Raw genomic sequence first — 24,801 nt, 5'->3', positions numbered from 1 at the left:
TTTTTGCATTCTTCATCAAACCATTTGTCATTATTGTTAATTTTCTTCGGTTTTCTATTTGAGATTTTTAGATTTGATAGGGAAGCTGAGAGGTCAAATATACTGTTAAGATTTTCTACTGCCAAGTTTACACCTTCACTATTACAGCGGAACGTTTTACCCAGGAAATTGTCTAAAAGGGATTGAATTTGTTGTTGCCTAATTGTTTTTTGGTAGGTTTCCAAACTGCATTCCTTCCATCTATAGCATTTCTTAATGTTACTCAGTTCCTTTGGCTTTGATGCCTCATGATTGATTATTGCTCTGTTTAAGTAGACTGTGATTTTGCTGTGGTCTGATAGGGGTGTCAGTGGGCTGACTGTGAACGCTCTGAGAGACTCTGGGTTGAGGTCGGTGATAAAGTAGTCTACAGTACTAATGCCAAGAGATGAGCTATAGGTGTACCTACCATAGGAGTCCCCTCGAAGCCTACCGTTGACTATGTACATACCCAGCGTGCGACAGAGCTGCAGGAGTTGTGACCCGTTTTTGTTGGTTATGTTGTCATAGTTGTGCCTAGGGGGGCATATGTGGGAGGGAATGCTGTCACCTCCAGGCAGGTGTTTGTCCCCCTGTGTGCTTAGGGTGTCAGGTTCTTGTCCGGTTCTGGCATTTAGGTCGCCACAGACTAGTACATGTCCCTGGGCCTGGAAATGATTGATTTCCCCCTCCAGGATGGAGAAGCTGTCTTCATTAAAATATGGGGATTCTAGTGGGGGGATATAGGTAGCACACAGGAGGACATTTTTCTCTGTTAGGATAATTTCTTTTTGAATTTCTAGCCAAATGTAAAATGTTCCTGTTTTGATTAATTTAATGGAGTGAGTTAGGTCTGCTCTATACCAAATTAGCATACCCCCTGAGTCCCTTCCCTGTTTCACACCTGGTAGTTTGGTGGATGGGACTACCAGCTCTCTGTAACCTAGAGGGCAACCAGTGGGTCCGTCTCCTCTATACCAGGTTTCTTGCAGGATGACAATGTCTGTATTACCGATTTCTTTGGTGAAGTCCGGGTTTCTGCTCTTTAGGCCAAAGGCAGATGACCTCAGGCCTTGGATATTCCATGATAATATAGTGAAGGCTTTTTGTTCCATAGAGTGTCCAATGTTGTTGGTCGTGGTTTGGCCTCAGGCCAGTAAGTGTGAGCAGAGCCTGCTGAGCATCTGGTACATGCCATTGGCTTCGGCGAGTGTGAGAGTGGGGGTTGGGACTGTTTGCCCGCTCACTACCTGGGCGTATGTGTGGCTTCCATGTTGAGGCCCTCTTTGCGGGGGTGGGGTGCATGGGGTGGGCAGGAGTGGCATAGGTCTGACCTGGGTGGGCCTAAATGGGGTGTGGGCATGGTTGACGTGGGGGGGTGTTGATTGGTTGGGGTGGGGGTGTGGATGTGTCTGGGTGTACTGTGGTCTGGATGTAATTCCTCTTGGCGTGGGTCCTCTATGTGTAGGTCCAGGGGGGGGTCCTGCAGATCTGGGAGGGTGTCTCGCTGGTCTGGATGGGGTGTCTATTGATCTGTTGCTCCTGTGTGAAGTGTTGGGGATACGTTTGAGAGCGATGTCCTTTAGAGTTCGGGCAAAGGTGGGCACTGCTGCCTTGTAGAGGTGGACCTGGTCATAGAGGCTGTTCAAGTCCAGGGTGGAGTGGTGGGCCAGGAAAACGTTTGGTTTTGAGGCACAGTCACGGGAAATACTTGCATTTACCCGCTGTATTGTGGCAGGGTGGAAGTCTTTTCGTGGTAGCAGGGTGGAGATAACCACTTGTGCGTTGGGGAAAGTAGAAGAAGCCTTTTCAATCACTCTCTTCAGTGCTGTGGCCACTCTTTCCTGCAGTGCTCTCAGGTCGTTTGTGCCTGTGTGTATTATTATGTGGCTGGGTGAGCCTAGTTTGGCCTCAGACAGAAGGTCGAGGGCACGCTGGGTGTTTGGACACCAGAGTTTAGACACACTGTGTTTGGGAAAAAGTTTTTTTTCTTCTATATATTTCCCATTTGAGTCCATAAGTAGTACAATCTGTGTCTTGTGTTTGTCCTCAGTGGGTGTGGGGGGGTTGTCAAAAGGGCTATCAGGGTGGCTGACAGGGGGGGTGCTCAGAGGGGGTGAGAGCCTCTGGGCTTGGGGTTCTTCATTTGTCTGTTCTGCTGTGATTTCGACTCTATGGTCAGGGTCTGGTGTGGACTGTTCTGCTGTGGTGTCGACTCTATGTTCAGGGTCTGGTGTGGACTGTTCTGCTGTGGTGTCGAGACTTTTGTTGGGTGCTGAAGTGGGCTGTTCTGCTGGCTTCTCTGTGGGGGTGGCCACCTCTCTAGTGGGTTGTTCTCTGTCACACGCCGTCCCCATCAACTTCTCCTCCATCCCCCTCAACCTCTCCTCCACCAGCAGTCTGATACTCTCCTCTAGTGCTCTGTTCTGCTCCTCTTTCTCCTGTTGTATTTGTCTCACCACTGTCCAAAGTGCAGATATGTCTCTGTCCACCTCCAGCTCTCCGGGTCTGGTTAAGGGGCTGTTGTTGTGCTGGACTGTTGTCTGGGTCTGCGCTGACTGAAGTGTAATCACCTGCTGTTCCAGCTCCACCTGTCTTACCTCCAGCTGGGTGAATTTGTCCTTCATTTCAATGAGGGAGTGGTAATCTGTGCTGGGAGGTTGACTCTCCACTGGGGGTTGCTCATCTGTGGGGTTACATAATGAAGAGGTCTGGTCTGACCCGCTCTGTGTGGGGGTATCATTATCAAGGCAGAGCTTCTCCTGCTGGGCTAATTCTTTGATTAGGTGAAAGTCCAGCTGAAACTGTTTGTGGTTATTCTGTACCATTACTGATCCGGATTTATAGATATTTATATTACTTAACTCAGAGTCCTCGTTATCAAGTATTCTGAGTTTCCACCCCTCGTTAATCCCCCCTCTCGTAACAAAGGGGTAGTGTGCTAATATAGCACTGTGCCATGCCAGGGGATGGTTTGTGTGGAAGATGAGGTTGCTGATGTTCCCATTTTTGTAATAGTCAGCAAAAAGTGTCTCTTGATTTCCCATAAGGAGCTTCTTCTTGTGGTCTTTCCTTGCCTTATCATTCTTTACATGCAAAGGGTACTGTATTTTAATTACCTCTGAACAGCGGGAGGGAGCTTCTAAGGCCTCTCCATTTGGTTGGGGTAGACTGTGTGACTCTCCTGCCATTGTTGGGCTAATGAGCTTTGACACCTCTCACTTGACACGTCAGTGCTAGTTGAAGCTGTATCAAGCTTGGCAGAATTATGTTAGAATTCAGTCCTTATAAAGTAATGTTGTGTATTTTTCTTCTTGGCTTTTGGAAATAAAATATTGTTTCAGACTAAACATTACTCACTCAGTTCCAGGTTGGATGGTGTTTTCAGGTTTCTGTTGTTTTCCAGAGAATTTGCTGTATAGGGTAAAAAATCCTTGGTTGTTGTGAACTTTCCAGGTGATTCCGTAATTCCGTCCAAAATGAGGTTGTAGGTTTTAAGTTTTGATTTGAAGTAGGGGTTATGTTGAAGAGGGTAGAATCCAGTATGTGTTCCTGACCAAAAATCCAAGTTTATCTAACTCCTAACCTATCTTTTTTAAAGAAAATGCTGAAAAATGCAGGAGCTCTGATCCTGACCTCTGCTGTCTCTCTCTCTCTCTCTCTCTGAAAACTCTCTCTCTCTCTCTCTCTCTCTCTCTCTAACCCCTTCCTCTCACTCCATCTCGCTCTCCTTCTCTGTCTGTCTGTCTAACTCTCTCTCTCTCTAACCCCTTCCTCTCACTCCATCTCGCTCTCCTTCTCTGTCTGTCTGTCTAACTCTCTCTCTCTCTAACCCCTTCCTCTCACTCCATCTCGCTCTCCTTCTCTGTCTGTCTGTCTAACTCTCTCTCTCTCTAACCCCTTCCTCTCACTCCATCTCGCTCTCCTTCTCTGTCGGTCTGTCTAACTCTCTCTCTCTCTAACCCCTTCCTCTCACTCCATCTCGCTCTCCTTCTCTGTCGGTCTGTCTAACTCTCTCTCTCTCTAACCCCTTCCTCTCACTCCATCTCGCTCTCCTTCTCTGTCTGTCTGTCTAACTCTCTCTCTCTCTAACCCCTTCCTCTCACTCCATCTCGCTCTCCTTCTCTGTCGGTCTGTCTAACTCTCTCTCTCTCTAACCCCTTCCTCTCACTCCATCTCGCTCTCCTTCTCTGTCTGTCTGTCTAACTCTCTCTCTCTCTAACCCCTTCCTCTCACTCCATCTCGCTCTCCTTCTCTGTCTGTCTGTCCAACTCTCTCTCTCTCTAACCCCTTCCTCTCACTCCATCTCGCTCTCCTTCTCTGTCGGTCTGTCTAACTCTCTCTCTCTCTAACCCCTTCCTCTCACTCCATCTCGCTCTCCTTCTCTGTCGGTCTGTCTAACTCTCTCTCTCTCTAACCCCTTCCTCTCACTCCATCTCGCTCTCCTTCTCTGTCGGTCTGTCTAACTCTCTCTCTCTCTAACCCCTTCCTCTCACTCCATCTCGCTCTCCTTCTCTGTCGGTCTGTCTAACTCTCTCTCTCTCTAACCCCTTCCTCTCACTCCATCTCGCTCTCCTTCTCTGTCGGTCTGTCTAACTCTCTCTCTCTCTAACCCCTTCCTCTCACTCCATCTCGCTCTCCTTCTCTGTCTGTCTGTCCAACTCTCTCTCTCTCTAACCCCTTCCTCTCACTCCATCTCGCTCTCCTTCTCTGTCGGTCTGTCTAACTCTCTCTCTCTCTAACCCCTTCCTCTCACTCCATCTCGCTCTCCTTCTCTGTCTGTCTGTCTAACTCTCTCTCTCTCTAACCCCTTCCTCTCACTCAATCTCGCTCTCCTTCTCTGTCGGTCTGTCTAACTCTCTCTCTCTCTAACCCCTTCCTCTCACTCCATCTCGCTCTCCTTCTCTGTCTGTCTGTCTAACTCTCTCTCTCTCTAACCCCTTCCTCTCACTCCATCTCGCTCTCCTTCTCTGTCTGTCTGTCCAACTCTCTCTCTCTCTAACCCCTTCCTCTCACTCCATCTCGCTCTCCTTCTCTGTCGGTCTGTCTAACTCTCTCTCTCTCTAACCCCTTCCTCTCACTCCATCTCGCTCTCCTTCTCTGTCGGTCTGTCTAACTCTCTCTCTCTCTAACCCCTTCCTCTCACTCCATCTCGCTCTCCTTCTCTGTCGGTCTGTCTAACTCTCTCTCTCTCTAACCCCTTCCTCTCACTCCATCTCGCTCTCCTTCTCTGTCTGTCTGTCTAACTCTCTCTCTCTCTAACCCCTTCCTCTCACTCCATCTCGCTCTCCTTCTCTGTCGGTCTGTCTAACTCTCTCTCTCTCTAACCCCTTCCTCTCACTCCATCTCGCTCTCCTTCTCTGTCTGTCTGTCTAACTCTCTCTCTCTCTAACCCCTTCCTCTCACTCCATCTCGCTCTCCTTCTCTGTCGGTCTGTCTAACTCTCTCTCTCTCTAACCCCTTCCTCTCACTCCATCTCGCTCTCCTTCTCTGTCGGTCTGTCTAACTCTCTCTCTCTCTAACCCCTTCCTCTCACTCCATCTCGCTCTCCTTCTCTGTCTGTCTGTCTAACTCTCTCTCTCTCTAACCCCTTCCTCTCACTCCATCTCGCTCTCCTTCTCTGTCGGTCTGTCTAACTCTCTCTCTCTCTAACCCCTTCCTCTCACTCCATCTCACTCTCCTTCTCTGTCTGTCTGTCTAACTCTCTCTCTCTCTAACCCCTTCCTCTCACTCCATCTCGCTCTCCTTCTCTGTCGGTCTGTCTAACTCTCTCTCTCTCTAACCCCTTCCTCTCACTCCATCTCGCTCTCCTTCTCTGTCGGTCTGTCTAACTCTCTCTCTCTCTAACCCCTTCCTCTCACTCCATCTCGCTCTCCTTCTCTGTCTGTCTGTCTAACTCTCTCTCTCTCTAACCCCTTCCTCTCACTCCATCTCGCTCTCCTTCTCTGTCGGTCTGTCTAACTCTCTCTCTCTCTAACCCCTTCCTCTCACTCCATCTCGCTCTCCTTCTCTGTCTGTCTGTCTAACTCTCTCTCTCTCTAACCCCTTCCTCTCACTCCATCTCGCTCTCCTTCTCTGTCGGTCTGTCCAACTCTCTCTCTCTCTAACCCCTTCCTCTCACTCCATGTTGCTCGTGCTCTCCACCTCCCTCTGCTGTCTCCATCTCTCTTTCTCATCCCTCCATCTCTCAATCTCTCACCACTCCTCTCTCCATCTCTCACCCCATTCTCTCTCTCTAACCCCTGCTGCTGTCTGTCCCAGACACCGTGCCCCTGCCAATCACAGCCAGTCTCATCACCTGCCAGGACATGAATATTCAGAAGGCTCACCTACAGGGTCATGCATATTCATGAGGCTCCGATGAAGAGCTCATACAGGAGGTGGTGTCAGTCCCTGGTTCACATTTTGCTGCTCAGTCTTAAATAGTGTTTTCTGCGCTTTATGATCATTCATCTGAACAGACTTGACAGCTGGAAACATTGGATACATAATTCAGAGGGGTTGGGTTAAATGCGGAAGACACATTTCGGTTGAATGCATTCAGTTGTGCAACTGACTAGGTATCCCTTTTCCCAATATTGCACCACTATATAGAAAATAGGGTGCCATTTGGGACAAAGACAATATGACTCCCCACTCAGCCTAGGGGCCTGCTAGCATCTCTCCACCTACACAGGCCTTTTGATGAGTGATGCTTCAGTCACAGTTTCTAAAGTCAAGAGGCGCAACATCGTGAGACTTCTGGGAACGCTTGCGAAATAGACCATCAGATCAGTCAGCGATTTGGGGTTTGAGAAGTCAACGAGAGAAGTGACAAATTATTCTTTAGTTGTTAATTTTCTCGAAATCAACCTAGAGTCGAGCCAATGTCTTAAGTAGTTGAACATGTTATTTCTCCAACCTTGTGAAAGTGACAAAGTGACACGTTTTCATTTTCGTCAAAAGCAGTTAGACCAGATGATGTGTTTCTGCACATGAGCATAGCTAGCCAACGTCGCCATGATACATACACGCATGATCTGGGACTTCTATTGGCGAAGCAGTTCCTGCCTATCTTCACACTGTACTGTCTTTGCTTCACTATTTCAGGCCTACAAGTCCTCATGTCATTGTGGCAGTGGGGAAGAATCAAGTCAGAGAAAAGAGACAGAGGACATGAAGATGAGGATTAGAAAATTAATGAAAAAAGGTAGATGAATGAAAAAATAGGAGAGGAGCAGCACAGGGTGAAGAGAGGAGTGAGAACAGGAGAGAGAAGCAGCACAGGGTGAAGAGAGAACAGGAGAGAGAAGCAGCACAGGGTGAAGAGAGAACAGGAGAGAGAAGCAGCACAGGGTGAAGAGAGGAGTGAGAACAGGAGAGAGAAGCAGCACAGGGTGAAGTGAGAAGAGGAGAGAGAAGCAGCACATGGTGAAGAGAGGAGTGAGAACAGGAGAGAGAAGCAGCACAGGGTGAAGAGAGAACAGGAGAGAGAAGCAGCACAGGGTGAAGAGAGAACAGGAGAGAGAAGCAGCACAGGGTGAAGAGAGGAGTGAGAACAGGAGAGAGAAGCAGCACAGGGTGAAGTGAGAAGAGGAGAGAGAAGCAGCACATGGTGAAGAGAGGAGTGAGAACAGGAGAGAGAAGCAGCACAGGGTGAAGAGAGAACAGGAGAGAGAAGCAGCACAGGGTGAAGAGAGGAGTGAGAACAGGAGAGAGAAGCAGCACAGGGTGAAGAGAGAAGCAGCACAGGGTGAAGAGAGAACAGGAGAGAGAAGCAGCACAGGGTGAAGTGAGGACAGGAGAGAGAAGCAGCACAGGGTGAAGAGAGAAGAGGAGAGAGAAGCAGCACAGGGTGAAGAGAGAACACGAGAAAGAAGCAGCACAGGGTGAAGTGAGGACAGGAGAGAGAAGCAGCACAGGGTGAAGTGAGAGGAGTGAGAACAGGAGAGAGAAGCAGCACAGGGTGAAGAGAGAACAGGAGAGAGAAGCAGCACAGGGCGAAGAGAGAGGAGTAAGAACAGGAGAGAGAAGCAGCACAGGGTGAAGTGAGGACAGGAGAGAGAAGCAGCACAGGGTGAAGAGAGAAGAGGAGAGAGAAGCAGCACAGGGTGAAGAGAGAACACGAGAAAGAAGCAGCACAGGGTGAAGTGAGGACAGGAGAGAGAAGCAGCACAGGGTGAAGTGAGAGGAGTGAGAACAGGAGAGAGAAGCAGCACAGGGTGAAGAGAGAACAGGAGAGAGAAGCAGCACAGGGCGAAGAGAGAGGAGTGAGAACAGTAGAGAGAAGCAGCACAGGGTGAAGAGAGAGGAGTGAGAACAGGAGAGAGAAGCAGCACAGGGTGAAGAGAGAACAGTAGAGAGAAGCAGCACAGGGCGAAGAGAGAACAGGAGAGAGAAGCAGCACAGGGTGAAGAGAGAACAGGAGAGAGAAGCAGCACAGGGTGAAGAGAGAACAGGAGAGAGAAGCAGCACAGGGTGAAGAGAGAACAGGAGAGAGAAGCAGCACAGGGTGAAGAGAGAGGAGTGAGAATGAGAGAGAAGCAGCACATGAGAGAGAAGCAGCACAGGGTGAAGAGAGGAGTGAGAACAGGAAAGGGAATCAGCACAGGGTGAAGAGAGAGGAGTGAGAATGAGAGAGAAGCAGCACAGGGTGAAGAAAGAGGAGTGAGAACAGGAGAGAGAAGCAGCACAGGGTGAAGAGAGAACAGGAGAGAGAAGCAGCACAGGGTGAAGAGACGAGTGCCAACAGGAGAGAGAAGCAGCACAGGGTAAAGAGAGGAGTGAGAACAGGAGAGAGAAGCAGCACAGGGTGAAGAGAGAACAGGAGAGAGAAGCAGCACAGGGTGAAGAGACGAGTGCCAACAGGAGAGAGAAGCAGCACAGGGTAAAGAGAGGAGTGAGAACAGGAGAGAGAAGCAGCACAGGGTGAAGAGAGAGGAGTGAGAACAGGAGAGAGAAGCAGCACAGGGTGAAGAGAGAACAGGAGAGAGAAGCAGCACAGGGTGAAGAGAGAGGAGTGAGAATGAGAGAGAAGCAGCACAGGGTGAAGAAAGAGGAGTGAGAACAGGAGAGAGAAGCAGCACAGGGTGAAGAGAGAACAGGAGAGAGAAGCAGCACAGGGTGAAGAGAGGAGTGAGAATGAGAAAGAAGCAGCACAGGGTGAAGAAAGAGGAGTGAGAACGAGAGAGAAGCAGCACAGGGTGAAGAGAGGAGTAAGAACAGGAGAGAGAAGTAGCACAGGGTGAAGAAAGGAGTGATAATGAGAGAGAAGCAGCACAGGGTGAAGAGAGGAGTGGGAACAGGAGAGAGAAGCAGCACAGGATGAAGAGAGGAGTGAGAACAAGAGAAAAGCAGCACAGGGTAAAGAGAGGAGTGAGAACAGGAGAGAGAAGCAGAACAGGGTGAAGAGAGAGGAGTGAGAACAGTAGAGAGAAGCAGCACAGAGTGAAGAGAGAACAGGAGATAGAAGTAGCACAGGGTGAAGAGAGAGGAGTGAGAACAGTAGAGAGAAGCAGCACAGGGTGAAGAGAGAGGAGTGAGAACAGGAGAGAGAAGCAGCACAGGGTGAATAGAGGAGTGAGAACAGGAGAGAGAAGCAGCACAGGGTAAAGAGAGGAGCGAGAACAGGAGAGAGAAGCAGCACAGGGTGAAGAGAGTAGCGAAAACAGGAGAGAGAAGCAGCACAGGGTGAAGAGAGAGGAGTGAGAACAAGAGAGAGAAGGAGGACAGGGTGAAGAGAAGAGTGAGAACAGGAGAGAGAAGCAGCACAGGGTGAAGAGAGGAGTGAGAACAGGAGAGAGAAGCAGCACAGGGTGAAGAGAGAACAGGAGAGAGAAGTAGCACAGGGTGAAGAGAGGAGTGAGAACAGGAGAGAGAAGCAGCACAGGGTGAAGAGAGGAGTGAGAACAGGAGAGAGAAGCAGCACATGGCGAAGAGAGAGGAGTAAGAACAGGAGAGAGAAGCAGCACAGGGTGAAGAGAGAGGAGTAAGAACAGGAGAGAGAAGCAGCACAGGGTGAAGAGAGGAGTGAGAACAGGAGAGAGAAGCAGCACATGGCGAAGAGAGAGGAGTAAGAACAGGAGAGAGAAGCAGCACAGGGTGAAGAGAGGAGTGGGAACAGGAGAGAGAAGCAGCACAGGGTGAAGAGAGAGAAGTAAGAACAGGAGAGAGAAGCAGCACAGGGTGAAGAGAGGAGTGAGAACAGGAGAGAGAAGCAGCACAGGGTGAAGAGAGGAGTGAGAACAGGAGAGAGAAGCAGCACAGGGTGAAGAGAGAGGAGTGAGAACAGGAGAGAGAAGCAGCACAGGGTGAAGAGAGGAGTGAGAACAGGAGAGAGAAGCAGCACAGGGTGAAGAGAGGAGTGAGAACAGGAGAGAGAAGCAGCACAGGATGAAGAGAGAACAGGAGAGAGAAGCAGCACAGGGTGAAGAGAGAGAAGTGAGAACAGGAGAGAGAAGTAGCAAAGAGAAAAGAAAGGAAGCAAGAAGGAGCATGGGGAAATAGTGGATGAAGGGAAGCTAAAAAAATTAATAATAATAAAAATGAAAAAACTGGGAGAGAGTTCTCCTGGGAGGATTTGGGACCAGTGGGGGGCTCTTGAGTCTCCACTCAGGGAGGCTTAACTTTTTAAACCCAGCCCGCTCCTCCGTTAGCATTAGTCTAGCCACAGGCTGAGTCCCAGAGGGATGTAGGGGGTCAAAAGCTCAGACGCATTCTCATCCCCCAGGACGGCTCACCAGCTGGGCTACTCCTCCCTGCTGCTCAGCCTTGGCCCGGAGCACCATCTCTGGGGAGAGGTCTGAGCGGGTTCCCTTCTGGAAGGGATGAGGGATGGGGCTAACCCCTGGCTGTGGAGTGGCTGCTACTCTGTTCCTCTGCTATAATGGGGAGCTTATTTCTACGCTAATGATGTCGATGTATCTCTGATCCTTTTGTGTCGAAGGGAGATTTACCCCCCCCACCAACCCCCTTGACCCCCCCCCCCCCCTGATGTCATTACGATTGGGGTAATTAAGGGGATCTGCACACACCCAACGGCAGCATCACACACAAAAACACGTACTTATGTGAACACACACATCCGGCAGCCTTTCTCCTCTGCCTCCTGCTTGCTGTCTCAGAGATGGATCACTGAACTCTGCCTGGCCTAACGGGAAAGGGAGAGTTGAGGGAGGGAGGGAGGGAGGGAGGGAGGGAGGGAGGGGCGAGGGGAGGTGAGGAAAGAGGCGAGGAGGGTCATGGCAAGGGAACTCTGGGTAGTGTTTAATGACCCACCAGAAGCAGGCAGGGAAATGGGAGAATAAAGTCATACCAGGCAGGCCTGCATGCGTGTGTGTGCGTCCTTGCATGTGTACACGCTGCGTATGTGTGTGTGTGTGCCCACAAGTGTGAGTGTGTACACAAATGTTTGTTAAGGGAAAGGGGGTCTGCCAGTAAACATCAATGATGTCCATTAAACCAGTGGTGGACTGTGGTCGTAGATATTGTTGAGAGAAGCCAGTGCTGACTGCAGACACCCCCCTCCCTCGAGCTATCTCTATGTATAGTGGGGAGAACAAGTATTTGATACACTGGCGATTTTGCAGGTTTTCCTACTTACAAAGCATGTAGAGGTCTGTAATTTATATCATAGGTACACTTCAACTGTGAGAGACGGAATCTAAAACAAAAATCCAGAAAATCACATTGTATGACTTTTAAGTAATTCATTTGCATTTTATTGCATGACATAAGTATTTGATCACCTACCAACCAGTAAGAATTCCAGCTCTCACAGACCTGTTAGTTTTTCTTTAAGAAGCCCTCCTGTTCTCCACTCATTAACTGTATTAACTGCACCTGTTTGAACTCATTACCTGTATAAAAGACACCTGTCCACACACTCAATCAAACAGACTCCAACCTCTCCACAATAGCCAAGACCAGAGAGCTGTGTAAAGACATCAGGGATAAAATTGTAAACCTGCACAAGGCTGGGATGGGCTACAGGACAATAGGCAAGCAGCTTGGTGAGAAGGCAACAACTGTTGGCGCAATTATTAGAAAATGGAAGAAGTTCAAGATGATGGTCAATCACCCTCGGTCTGGGGCTCCATGCAAGATCTCACCTCGTGGGGCATCAATGATCATGAGGAAGGTTAGGGATCAGCCCAGAACTACACGGCAGGACCTGGTCAATGACCTGAAGAGAGCTAGGACCACAGTCTCAAAGAAAACCATTAGTAACACACTACGCCGTCATGGATTAAAATCCTGCAGTGCACGCAAGGTCCCCCTGCTCAAGCCAGCGCATGTCCAGGCCCGTCTGAAGTTTGCCAATGACCATCTGGATGATCCAGAGGAGGAATGGGAGAAGGTCATGTGGTCTGATGAGACAAAAATAGAGCTTTTTGGTCTAAACTCCACTCGCCGTGTTTGGAGGAAGAAGAAGGATGAGTACAACCCCAAGAACACCATCGCAACCGTGAAGCATGGAGATGGAAACATCATTCTTTGGGGATGCTTTTCTGCAAAGGGGACAGGACGACTGCACCGTATTGAGGGGAGGATGGATGGGGCCATGTATCGCGAGATCTTGGCCAACAACCTCCTTCCCTCAGTAAGAGCATTGGAGATGGGTCTTCCAGCATGACAACGACCCGAAACACACAGCCAGGGCAACTAAGGAGTGGATCCGTAAGAAGCATCTCAAGGTTCTGGAGTGGCCTAGCCAGTCTCCAGAACTGAACCCAATAGAAAATCTTTGGAGGGAGCTGAAAGTCCGTATTGCCCAGCGACAGCCCCGAAACCTGAAGGATCTGGAGAAGGTCTGTATGGAGGAGTGGGCCAAAATCCCTGCTGCAGTGTGTGCAAACCTGGTCAAGAACTACAGGAAACGTATGATCTCTGTAATTGCAAAGGTTTCTGTACCAAATATTAAGTTCTGCTTTTCTGATGTATCAAAAAGTAGGGAAAACCTGCAAAATCGGCAGTGTATCAAATACTTGTTCTCCCCACTGTATAAGAAAAAAAGCAACAAAAAATTGTCCATTAAAATAACATGAAATTGATCAGAAATACAGTGTAGACATTGTTAATGTTTTAAATGACTATTGTAGTTGGAAACAGCAGATTTTTTCAATGGAATATCTACATAGGCGTACAGAGGCCCATTATCAGCAACCATCACTCCTGTGTTCCAATGGCACATTGTGTTAGCTAATCCAAGTTTAACATTTTAAAAGACTAATTGATCATTAGACAACCCTTTTGCAATTATGTTAGCACAGCTAAAACCTGTTGTTCTGATTACAGAAGCAATAACACTGACCTTCTTTAGACTAGTTGAGTATCTGGAGCATCAGCATTTGTGGGTTCGATTACAAGCACAACATTACTCTTGGATGCTGGCCTTCTAGGCAGAGTTGCAAAGAAAAAGCCATATCTCAGATTGGCTAATAAAAAGAAAAGATGGGCAAAAGAACACAGACACTGGACAGAGGAACTCTGCCTAGAAGGCCAGCATCCTTGGGTCGCCTCTTCACTGTTGGTGTTGAGACTGATGTTTTGCGGGTACTGTGTGTGTGTGTGTGTGTGTGTGAGAGAGAGACAGAGAGAGGTAGTGAGAATATAGGAGAGCAGTATAGTGTAGGGTAGTGCTAAAGAACCATCACGGCAGTCAAGCTGCATCCCACACACTACTGCTCCTTGTATTAGACACTGATTTACATGAGGAGCACCCGTGCTGCGACTCCCCTGAGTTACAACTTCAATTACAGCTGCAACACACACACACACAAACACGTGCACAAACACATTCACACAGCCAGATTAAGGAGCATAGCTAGAGATGGAGGTAGACAGGGTAACCCTACACAGAGGTGAGGGATGGATACAGAGGAAAGGACAAGGAGATAAAGAAAATACAATTAGGTCTGCAGATTTGGAGAAGACAGAGGTGTCTCTGTGTGTGTGTGTGTGTGTGGGGGGGGGGGGGGTAGAGATTGTGTTTCAGTGTCAGGAGCAGTGGGAGTGTGTGTGGTGGTGCAGTCTGTGAGGAAGGCACAGAGAGATCAGAGCTTCTCAGAAAAATGCTCTTAATTTATCACCTACTGTGTGTGTGCGCGCAAGAGAGAGAGAGTGTGCGTGTGCGTGCACACGTGTGTTTGTTTGAGTTTATAATATATATGAGGGAGAGAGAAAGTGTGTGTGCGTGTTTATAATATATATGAGAGAGAGACAGACCAGATAAAGAAAGGAGAATGGAAGAAGAAGGAAAGAGCAGGAGGCAACCCTAACCCTTTTCAGACACAGCTTTATATACATCACATCAGCTACTAAGACCAGGTCTTCCTTAAATACTGTATGCCTGCATCCCAAATGTCTGCAAAAGGCTCCTTATTCCCAATGAAGTGACCTTCTTTTGACTCTAGTGCAGTGCACTACTTTTGATCAGGGATCTGGTCAAGTAATGGCCAGCATAGTGTACTGTATGTAAACTATTTCCAGTAATGACCAGCATACTGTACTGTATGTAAACTAGTTCCAGTGATGATCAGCATACTGTACTGTATGTAAACTAGTTTCAGTAATGACCAGCACACTGTACTGTATGTAAACTAGTTCCAGTGATGACCAGCATACTGTACTGTATGTAAACTAGTTCCAGTAATGGCCAGCATACTGTACTGTATGTAAACTAGTTCCAGTAATGACCAGCATACTGTACTGTATGTAAACTAGTTCCAGTGATGACCAGCACACTGTACTGTATGTAAACTAGTTCCAGTAATGACAAGCATACTGTACTATATGTAAACTAGTTCCAGTAATGATCAGCATACTGTACTGTATGTAAACGAGTTTCAGTGATGACCAGCATACTGTACTGTATGTAAACTAGTTCCAGTAATGGCCAGCATACTGTACTGTATGTAAACTAGTTCCAGTAATGACCAGCATACTGTACTGTATGTAAACTAGTTCCAGTAATGACCAGCATACTGTACTGTATGTAAACTAGTTCCAGTGATGATCAGCATACTGTACTGTATGTAAACTAGTTCCAGTGATGATCAGCATACTGTACTGTATGTAAACTATTTCCAGTAATGACCAGCATACTGTACTGTATGTAAACTAGTTCCAGTAATGACCAGCACACTGTACTGTATGTAAACTAGTTCCAGTAATGGCCAGCATACTGTACTGTATGTAAACTAGTTCCAGTAATGGCCAGCATACTGTACTGTATGTAAACTAGTTCCAGTGATGACCAGCACACTGTACTGTATGTAAACTAGTTCCAGTAATGACCAGCATACTGTACTGTATGTAAACTAGTTCCAGTAATGATCAGCATACTGTACTGTATGTAAACTAGTTCCAGTGATGACCAGCATACTGTACTGTATGTAAACTAGTTCCAGTGATGATCAGCATACTGTACTGTATGTAAACTAGTTCCAGTGATGATCAGCATACTGTACTGTATGTAAACTAGTTCCAGTAATGACCAGCATACTGTACTGTATGTAAACTAGTTCCAGTAATGACCAGCATACTGTACTGTATGTAAACTAGTTCCAGTAATGATCAGCATACTCTACTGTATGTAAACTAGTTCCAGTAATGACAAGCATACTGTACTGTATGTAAACTAGTTCCAGTAATGATCAGCATACTGTACTGTATGTAAACTAGTTCCAGTAATGATCAGCATACTGTACTGTATGTAAACTAGTTCCAGTAATGACCAGCATACTGTACTGTATGTAAACTAGTTCCAGTAATGACCAGCATACTGTACTGTATGTAAACTAGTTCCAGTAATGACCAGCATACTGTACTGTATGTAAACTAGTTCCAGTAATGATCAGCATACTCTACTGTATGTAAACTAGTTCCAGTAATGACAAGCATACTGTACTGTATGTAAACTAGTTCCAGTAATGATCAGCATACTGTACTGTATGTAAACTAGTTCCAGTAATGATCAGCATACTGTACTGTATGTAAACTAGTTCCAGTAATGACCAGCATACTGTACTGTATGTAAACTAGTTACAGTAATGACCAGCATACTGTACTGTATGTAAACTAGTTCCAGTAATGACCAGCATACTGTATTGTATGTAAACTAGTTCCAGTAATGACCAGCATACTGTACTGTATGTAAACTAGTTCCAGTAATGACCAGCATACTGTACTGTATGTAAACTAGTTCCAGTAAATATCCGCATACTGTACTGTATGTAAACTAGTTCCAGTAATGACAAGCATACTGCACTGTATGTAAACTAGTTCCAGTAATCATCAGCATACTGTACTGTATGTAAACTAGTTCCAGTAATGACCAGCATACTGTACTGTATGTAAACTAGTTCCAGTAATGACCAGCATACTGTACTGTATGTAAACTAGTTCCAGTAATGACCAGCATACTGTACTGTATGTAAACTAGTTCCAGTAATGATCAGCATACTGTACTGTATGCAAACTAGTTCCAGTAATGACCAGCATACTGTACTGTATGTAAACTAGTTCCAGTAATGACCAGCATACTGCACCATATGCAGGCTAGAGTGGAGGTGTGGACACCGCAGATCTCTCTCTCTCTACAGTAAGTAGGACATATCCCTCTCCCTCGATCATCTCTCTTCCTATTCCACCACAGCCCAGGAACCAGAGAACGTTAATATCACGTTCCTCAAACCACGCAGACAGACACACACACGGCGCTCTCGTTCACACACACGCACTGATGAGAAAATCTATTCAATTCCCCTAACCGTCATTAATCTGAGCCCCGGCTCCATTACGGAGATTCAGCATAATGAGATGGTGTGTGTGTGTGTGTGTGTGTGTGTGTGTGTGTGTGTGTGTGTGTGTGTGTGTGTGTGTGTGTGTGGGGGGGGGAGAGAGTTATGAGGAGCTGGTATTAGATTGTGTAGTGCTATGACTGAAGCGTCCCTGCTGATGTGCAGGACAATGTGTTTGTTTTACATTTTACAGAGACAAAAAGAAAACGCATCTAATATTCCTTCTGTCATTGTGTGCCGTGAGTCCTGTGTGTGTGTGTGTCTGTGTGCGTATGTCTGTCTGTGTGAACGCTAATAAAGAAGTGTGTTCCGATCTAAGATAATTACACTCTTGCACAGGGACAGAATCCAGGAGTGTGTGTCTGATGGAAATCTCCTGCATGCAGCCTCTAGTCTAGGGGCTAATCTGAGTCAAAGTTCAAGGCATCGGAGCTCCCAAAGAAAGCACAAGAGAGAACAGACTCTGCCTCCTCGTGCAGCAGCAAAGCTCTTCATGTTCCAGGAGAAGAAGACCAGAGCACACCAGCCACAGGGGCTGAGGTTGGGGCTCTGCAGGGAGATGGTTTGGAGCTGAGAATGGTGCTGGGTTATGCCGGTCCAAAGCCCTGGAGCCGCACATATTCCAGAGGCACCGTCCCATCACAGGGAGGGAGCTGCAAACTGTATGTATGAATGCAGAGTATGTATATGAGTAGCATTATGCAGACTCATATGCAGATGGAGATGCACACACACACGGTAATGGTGAGGAAGCTCATACATATTGAGCAGGCCAGTGGGTACAGGCACATCTGGAAGCATGATTTAAACTTTCTTAATAATGTATTAGGTCAGATGCTGTGTGATGCTCTCACACGTCATTACCCCAGCTCTCCTGTCCCGCTCGTTTCTGCTTCTTTGAGAGAGAAAGTGGAAATGGCAAATGCCAGCCACTCATTTAGCCAGGAGTGGTTAACATTTAGGAAAACAGAGCGGGGAAAACAGGGACAGCCTACATTCTGACAGATGAATCACAGCTCTAAAAGGAGCCCTGTGACGTGTAAATGTGTCTATGTGTGTCCATGTGTCTGTGCGTGTCAGGACTAGTTAAGGAGGAAAACAGGATTTGACTGAAACAATAGAAATAAAGGATGGAATATGGAATATGGAGGAGCCAATAGGGGAGCTGGATTAGTCCACCTCACAGCCAATTAAACACTCCCGTTAAACACTCCCCATCGTAACTGATCACTTCGCCATGGTAACTCATGACATTGTCAAGGTAAATGATCATATCATCACGTTAACTGATAGTTTTACCAAGGTAAATGATCATATCATCACGGTAACTGATAGCTTTACCAAGGTAAATGATCATATCATCACGGTAACTGATAGCTTTACCAAGGTAAATGATCATATCATCACGGTAACTGATAGCTTTACCAAGGTAAATGATCATATCATCACGGTAACTGATAGCTTTACCAAGGTAAATGATCATATCATCACGGTAACTGATAGCTTTACCAAGGTAAATGATCATATCATCACGGTAACTGATAGCTTTACCAAGGTAAATGATAACGTCATCATGGAGTTGGTGCGGAGCTAGAGAAGATAGCTCCATGGTTTTCTCTATTGTACTGTACAGCACTCAAAATGTGTGTGTGTGTGTCTGTGTGTGCGTGTGTGTCGTTGGTTCCCTTCACTAGCGGTAAACAAAGTAAAGTGCACATCAGGGAAACTAAACAAGCGTTCAGGATGATAAGTCGATTGCCAAATCACTCCTGAATGGTCTGGTGAGTGTTTCTTCAGCTGGAGTGGCTGAGGCCAGAGAGCCAGCCAGCCAGTTGAGCAGAACACTGTAGATTGTGTAGTGCTATGCTGCTGTGCTGCTGTGTGTGTGAGTGAAAGTGTGTGAGGGAGTGAGCCAGTCTAGTAGTGGTAGATAGTAGTGGTAGAACCCCACACAGCCAGTCTCAGTGATAGTAGTGGTAGAACCCCACACAGCCAGTCTCAGTGATAGTAGTGGTAGAACCCCACACAGCCAGTCTCAGTGATAGTAGTGGTAGAACCCTACACAGCCAGTCTCAGTGATAGTAGTGGTAGAACCCCACACAGCCAGTCTCAGTGATAGTAGTGGTAGAACCCCACACAGCCAGTCTCAGTGATAGTAGTGGTAGAACCCCACACAGCCAGTCTCAGTGATAGTAGTGGTAGAACCCCACACAGCCAGTCTCAGTGATAGTAGTGGTAGAACCCCACACAGCCAGTCTCAGTGATAGTAGTGGTAGAACCCCACACAGCCAGTCTCAGTGATAGTAAAGTGATGGAACCCCACACAGCCAGTCTCAGTGGTAGAAGCCCACACAGCCAGTCTCAGTGATAGTAAAGTGATGGAACCCCACACAGCCAGTCTCAGTGATAGTAGTGGTAGAACCCCACACAGCCAGTCTCAGTGATAGTAAAGTGATGGAACCCCACACAGCCAGTCTCAGTGATAGTAAAGTGATGGAACCCCACACAGCCAGTCTCAGTGGTAGAAGCCCACACAGCCAGTCTCAGTGATAGTAAAGTGATGGAACCCCACACAGCCAGTCTCAGTGATAGTAAAGTGATGGAACCCCACACAGCCAGTCTCAGTGATAGTAGTGGTAGAACCCCACACAGCCAGTCTCAGTGATAGTAAAGTGATGGAACCCCACACAGCCAGTCTCAGTGATAGTAAAGTGATGGAACCCCTCACAGCCAGTCTCAGTGATAGTAAAGTGATGGAACCCCACACAACCAGTCTCAGTGATAGTAGTGGTAGAACCCCACACAGCCAGTCTCAGTGATAGTAAAGTGATGGAACCCCACACAGCCAGTCTCAGTGATAGTAAAGTGATGGAACCCCACACAGCCAGTCTCAGTGATAGTAAAGTGATGGAACCCCACACAGCCAGTCTCAGTGATAGTAAAGTGATGGAACCCCACACAGCCAGTCTCAGTGATAGTAAAAGTGATAGAACCCCACACAGCCAGTCTCAGTGATAGTAAAGTGGTGGAACCCACTACTGGCTTCACAGGCAGCATGAAAGAAACACCCCAGGAAACACCCCAGGTCCACGGTGAAAGGGTGTGTCCACGGTTATCAGTGTGTTGTTCAGTGTGTGTGTATGTGTGTGTGTGTGTGTGTGTGTGTGTGTGTGTGTGTGTGTGTGTGTGTGTGTGTGTGTGTGTGTGTGTGAAAACAGAGAGCATCCCAGGGCATGCACACACTATAATGAGGCAGTGCACAAACACTCCTCAGCTCAGAGTGACAGCAAGGTCAGAGTGCAAGTCTGAATGACTTCAGTTTCCTCACAGAGAGAATACATAAACAGCCTGGGAAGCCAACACAAGCACTGACATTAACTTCCTCACCACACAAACTCTGCCTCAACATTATCAGTGTGTGTGTGTGTGTGTGTGTGTGTGTGTGTGTGTGTGTGTGTGTGTGTGTGTGTGTGTGTGTGTGTGTGTGTGTGTGTGTGTGTGTGTGTGTAAAGGCCTATTATTGCAACAGTGTGTGAGGCCACTGGGGGTATAGTTAGTGAATTGTTGATGAGGGAAAGAGTTCAAGAACATAGCTCTATGTCTTCCATCTCTTTTGTTCTATCTCAGTCCCCACCCATTTTCTTTGTCTCTCTAATCACTCTCTCTAGTGGGGGATATTAACGATCCATCGTTACTCTACTCTGCTCCATTAGGAGGTTCCGCCCTAGCCCAGTGCTTCGCTACACACACACAGTCTGTAAACCAGAGAGTGAGAGCAATTAGAGCAGAGAGAGAGCGAGAGAGAGATTCTAATGCCCATATATCCTAGGCAACACAGGCCTAATGGGCAGAACAAACACTGCTCATACAAGACACACTCCTCAGACTGAACACGGCTCAGCCAGAACACAGCAGGGCAGGGAGGCAGCGAGGAAAACCCCCTGTTGCAGCATATGTTCACCTCTAAACATTGCCTGACCTCAGGCCTACCGCAGTCATTCTCTGTGTTTCTCCCTGTTTTGTGTGTTAATTGATGCCCAGAAGGTTAGAAGTGTGTTTGTTTGGCCACATGGCTCCAGGTGTGTGTGTGTCCCACCTGGCTGTAACACGCTGATCCCCAGCAGGTTGGACGTCCTGTTGGCCACTTTGCTCCAGGTGTTGTCATAGTTCCTCCTCCACAGGAGGGCAGAGCACTGATACGTCCCCGCCTCCTTGCGCCCAGCGCGCGTCACAGACAATCTGAAGTTGGTGTTGGAATGGGAACGGTCCACGGTGGTGCGGGTGCCCAGGCCCAGCAGCTGCTCGCCCCACTGCAGCGTGCCCTCGCGGGTAAACGTCACCAGGTCTCGGAACATGCCTGCTGTGCCAACCTCCCCAGAAGAGCCCGAACTGGCGGGCATGAAGCGCCAGGTGACAGAGGCAGGCACACGAGGGTTATGGCGGGGCTTCACCAGGCACTGGAGGTCAAACGAGTCGCCAAATGTCACGCTGGGCGTCCGCGACGACGCCGAGACCACAAAGGAGGATTCTGGGAAAACAGGAAGAAATGCATTACTGTTGGGGAGTAAGGGTAAATCCAAACTGACCCCTAGCTGCTATTTTTTTTATTTAACCTTTATTTAACTAGGCAAGTCAGTTAATAACACATTCTTATGTATAAAAGACTGCCTATCCCGTCAAAACCCAGACGACGCTGGGCCAATTGTGCGCCGCCCTATGGGACTCCCAATCACAGCCAGATGTGATGCAGCCTGGTTTTGAACCAGGTACTGCAGTGATGCCTCTTGCACCGTCTTAGACCACTGTCCCACTCGGGAGTCCCTATCCTATTCCCTAACTCCTATTCCTTAACTCCTATTCCCTAAGCACTTTACTATTTAAAAAAAAACAAAAAACATTTTAGTCATTTAAAACAGCAATTGGGTTAAGTGCTTTACTCAAGGGCACATTGACAGATAATTCACCTAGTCGGTTCTGGGATTTGAACAAGCAACCTTTCGGTTACTGGCCCAATGCACTTAACCGCTAGGCTACCTGCCACCCACTTGATGTACATGTGAAAGGATTGGAGAGGTAAGCAGTGGGGCAGGCCAGGCAGCATAACAGAGGCCATGGTGGTGACAGACTGTGATGGAGAAACCCTCTACTTTAATACACGGACAAAGGGGGAGTGAAGGAGAAGGGATTGCAAGACTGAGTTGCATTCAGGGAGAGTTGATGTAACTTGCCTTTGATCAACAAGTTAGCCGTTAGAATCCATTCACTGTCCTCTGAAACACAACATTATGGAGAGGTTGTATAAATGTGTGTTTGTAGAAGATGTACTGCATTTATAGGGTTAATGCTAACACACAGATCCCCCCTCTCTCACGGTGGGCACAGGTCGGTGGGTGGGTGGGGGAAGGATTCACCTGCTGAGATTAACACTGACAACACTTACCCAGGGTGCACAGGGGCATAGTTCCAGAGCAGAGATCGATTTCTCATGACTCCCCGGGGTGGCCACAGACAGCCATTTGCCCAGCAAAGGGAGTGTGTGTGTGTGTACGTGTGTAAGAGCAGAGCTGAAAACCATTGGTGATGCACCACCAGGAAAGGCTCCAGGGAGAGATTTTCTCTAAGAGCTGATGTTCGATCTGCTTGCTTCTCTAGCCAATCCAAACTTTCCTCATTAAGATAACAACAGTCACCCTGGTTCAGATAATAGGGTCAACATACACCTACACCACACCACTTAGAGAGAAGAGAAAGAGGTGGGAGAGGTTCCCCGGTACTTCGGTCCACCATCAGGTATCCTGCTGTAATATCCTTCATTCCAAATGTCAACAAAAGAAAATACGCTAGACGAGGTGGGATCTTTTTGTGTCTGTAAAATGAATTATGCAAGAAATGTCAGTGGAAATGCTTATGTACAAATATTGATATAATAACCATCATATCGAAGTAAACTTGGAGTCACACGATGACATGTTGTGTGGTCCTCCCACTACGACTCGCAGTTTACCAGGCTACAGATGAAATCAGCTCCCTGTCAACACTCAGAGCACACTATCACTAATCCCCACAGGGCAGACAGCCACAGTAGAAGAAGACGCATTGTGATAAAGGGAAAATGCAAGGCCAGGTGGAGGATCATCTTGAAGACACATGTACACGCTAGGGATGGGGTTGATTATTTGAATATTTGAAGATCTGAACAGATATTAGTATTCGATTACTTGGGACAGTATTTATTTTTGAGAAGAGTGCAGCCCATAAAAAAGACATACAGGTAGCCTACACACGTTTCACACATGTAGCTTGTTGTTATTGTCGGTCAATTAAAATGGCACCACAGTCAGAGGCTCCATGTCTAGCAAGTGAAGTGGTAGATTTCTGGAATAAAAATGAGGGAATTAAGTTAGTTAAATGTGAAGTAGTAGGCTAGAATGATCAATCAACAGGTAGGCTGTTGTTTCATATGAATGGAGTTGATTTAGACGTAGAGTGCAGCAGAATAGCGTCAATTAGCCTTGCTACATTAGATAGATAGCTGGCTAGCTTAGCTGGCTATATGTTTCACTTAACCTTTATTTAACATTTATTTAACTAGGCAAGTCAGTTAGGAACAAATTATTATTTACAGTGACGGCCAACCAAAAGGCCTCCTGCGGGGAAGGGGGCTGGGATTAAAAATAAAAATATATGAAATAAAAATATAGGACAAAACACATCTACTGTAGCTTCTTTACAACAATGCAGTCAAAAAGGGCACTACCTGATGGTATGATAGATAACCTATGGCAGCAACATGTCTCTCTAACAAGCGAGTCGGTTTGGCTACTTTCTCCCTCCCCATCTCCCTCTCTGCCACACACATCTCACCCATCTCACACATCTCACCCACCCACCCCGACTCTCTCGAACAAGGGGCCAGGGTTCCAGTCTAGAAGCACGGTTTCGACTGCTCCTATAGTTTTGCTTCGGTACTGCAGTTTAACTGACACCCGGCCCAGAATTTATTTTCTTCCATAGACGGCCACAAGTCAGATTAGAAAATTCCTAATAAGACACTTTAGTCATCACTTTTGTGGACAAAACATCCATTGAATTATTCAAATTATTGTCGATGAGGCTGTTTTACCCCCCATTTTTCCCATCACTCACACTTTCATATCCAATATCAGCCATGTTTTTGGATGACGTCGTCACTGCTCACTCGAGCACATGTGATGTTGGTCTGTATCAACCGGAAGCAATCCGGATATAGACGGTCCATGAATCGGCATATGCGACTGTGAGTAGATAACCTTAAAAACAATGGTCAGACATCTTGGACACAGTTTCCAGTTCTTATTACGATCCACACGGATCTCCCCCAGTGCTCGAGCTGCGAAAGCAAGTCTCCATTGAAGTTTTTAAAAAGATGTGTTTTTCTGTAAAAACACATGTATTTCGACTATCCAGATATCATGATATTGTAAGAATACTGAAATTATTTAAAATGCCCATCCCTAGTACACACAAACAGGCATGAGCGCACACGCACACACACACACAAATGAAAATAAACGTGTCGGAACGATAACAAACCCCAAGATCTACATAGTCTACATAATTCATCAGTTGCTAAAACACAACAAATGACCAGTTAAAAAGCTGACACCAAAGGGACTAATCCCTCTGCTGTGTGTGCTGAGCCCTTGGCTCCCCAGTGCCTCAGTCAGTGCTTCGCTCCAGTGCGCTCAGTCAGCCTGTACCAGGGATGTTCAGCTTAACTCAGCACTGACAGAGAAAAGCCTGCCCACTGCTAAACACATTTACAACTGCATTTACATTATAATAATTCTGGCTAATCTGTGTGTATGCAAGTAGTGGAATGTGTGTCTCAAGTCAAGATTGTGTGTTTGGTGTCCATTGAGCATAATATCATAAAAAAGTAAAACTACATTTGAAATCAGCATGGTGTGTGTATGTATGTGTGTGTGTGTGTGTGTGTGAATGTGTTGTAGTGGCACATACC

The 24,801-nt window shown here is 47.1% G+C and overlaps 1 protein-coding gene across 1 annotated transcript in view; it reads right to left on the bottom strand.

The window, feature by feature from the left end:
• Positions 1–24,801, bottom strand: part of LOC110520435 (immunoglobulin superfamily member 3) — a 155,248-nt gene that overhangs the window by 24,454 nt on the left and 105,993 nt on the right. Inside the window, exon 6 of the mRNA XM_021597754.3 lies at positions 20,896–21,327. Coding sequence (XP_021453429.2) covers positions 20,896–21,327 — 432 coding nt within the window. The remainder of the gene's footprint in view (positions 1–20,895; positions 21,328–24,801) is intronic.

The sequence above is a fragment of the Oncorhynchus mykiss genome, chromosome 3 (assembly GCF_057628025.1).
Source record: "Oncorhynchus mykiss isolate SJ-2025 chromosome 3, ASM5762802v1, whole genome shotgun sequence".
NCBI classification, from domain to species: Eukaryota; Metazoa; Chordata; class Actinopteri; order Salmoniformes; family Salmonidae; genus Oncorhynchus; species Oncorhynchus mykiss.
Note: the sequence above shows the minus strand (reverse complement) of the source record. Positions and strands in the feature narration are given on the sequence as shown.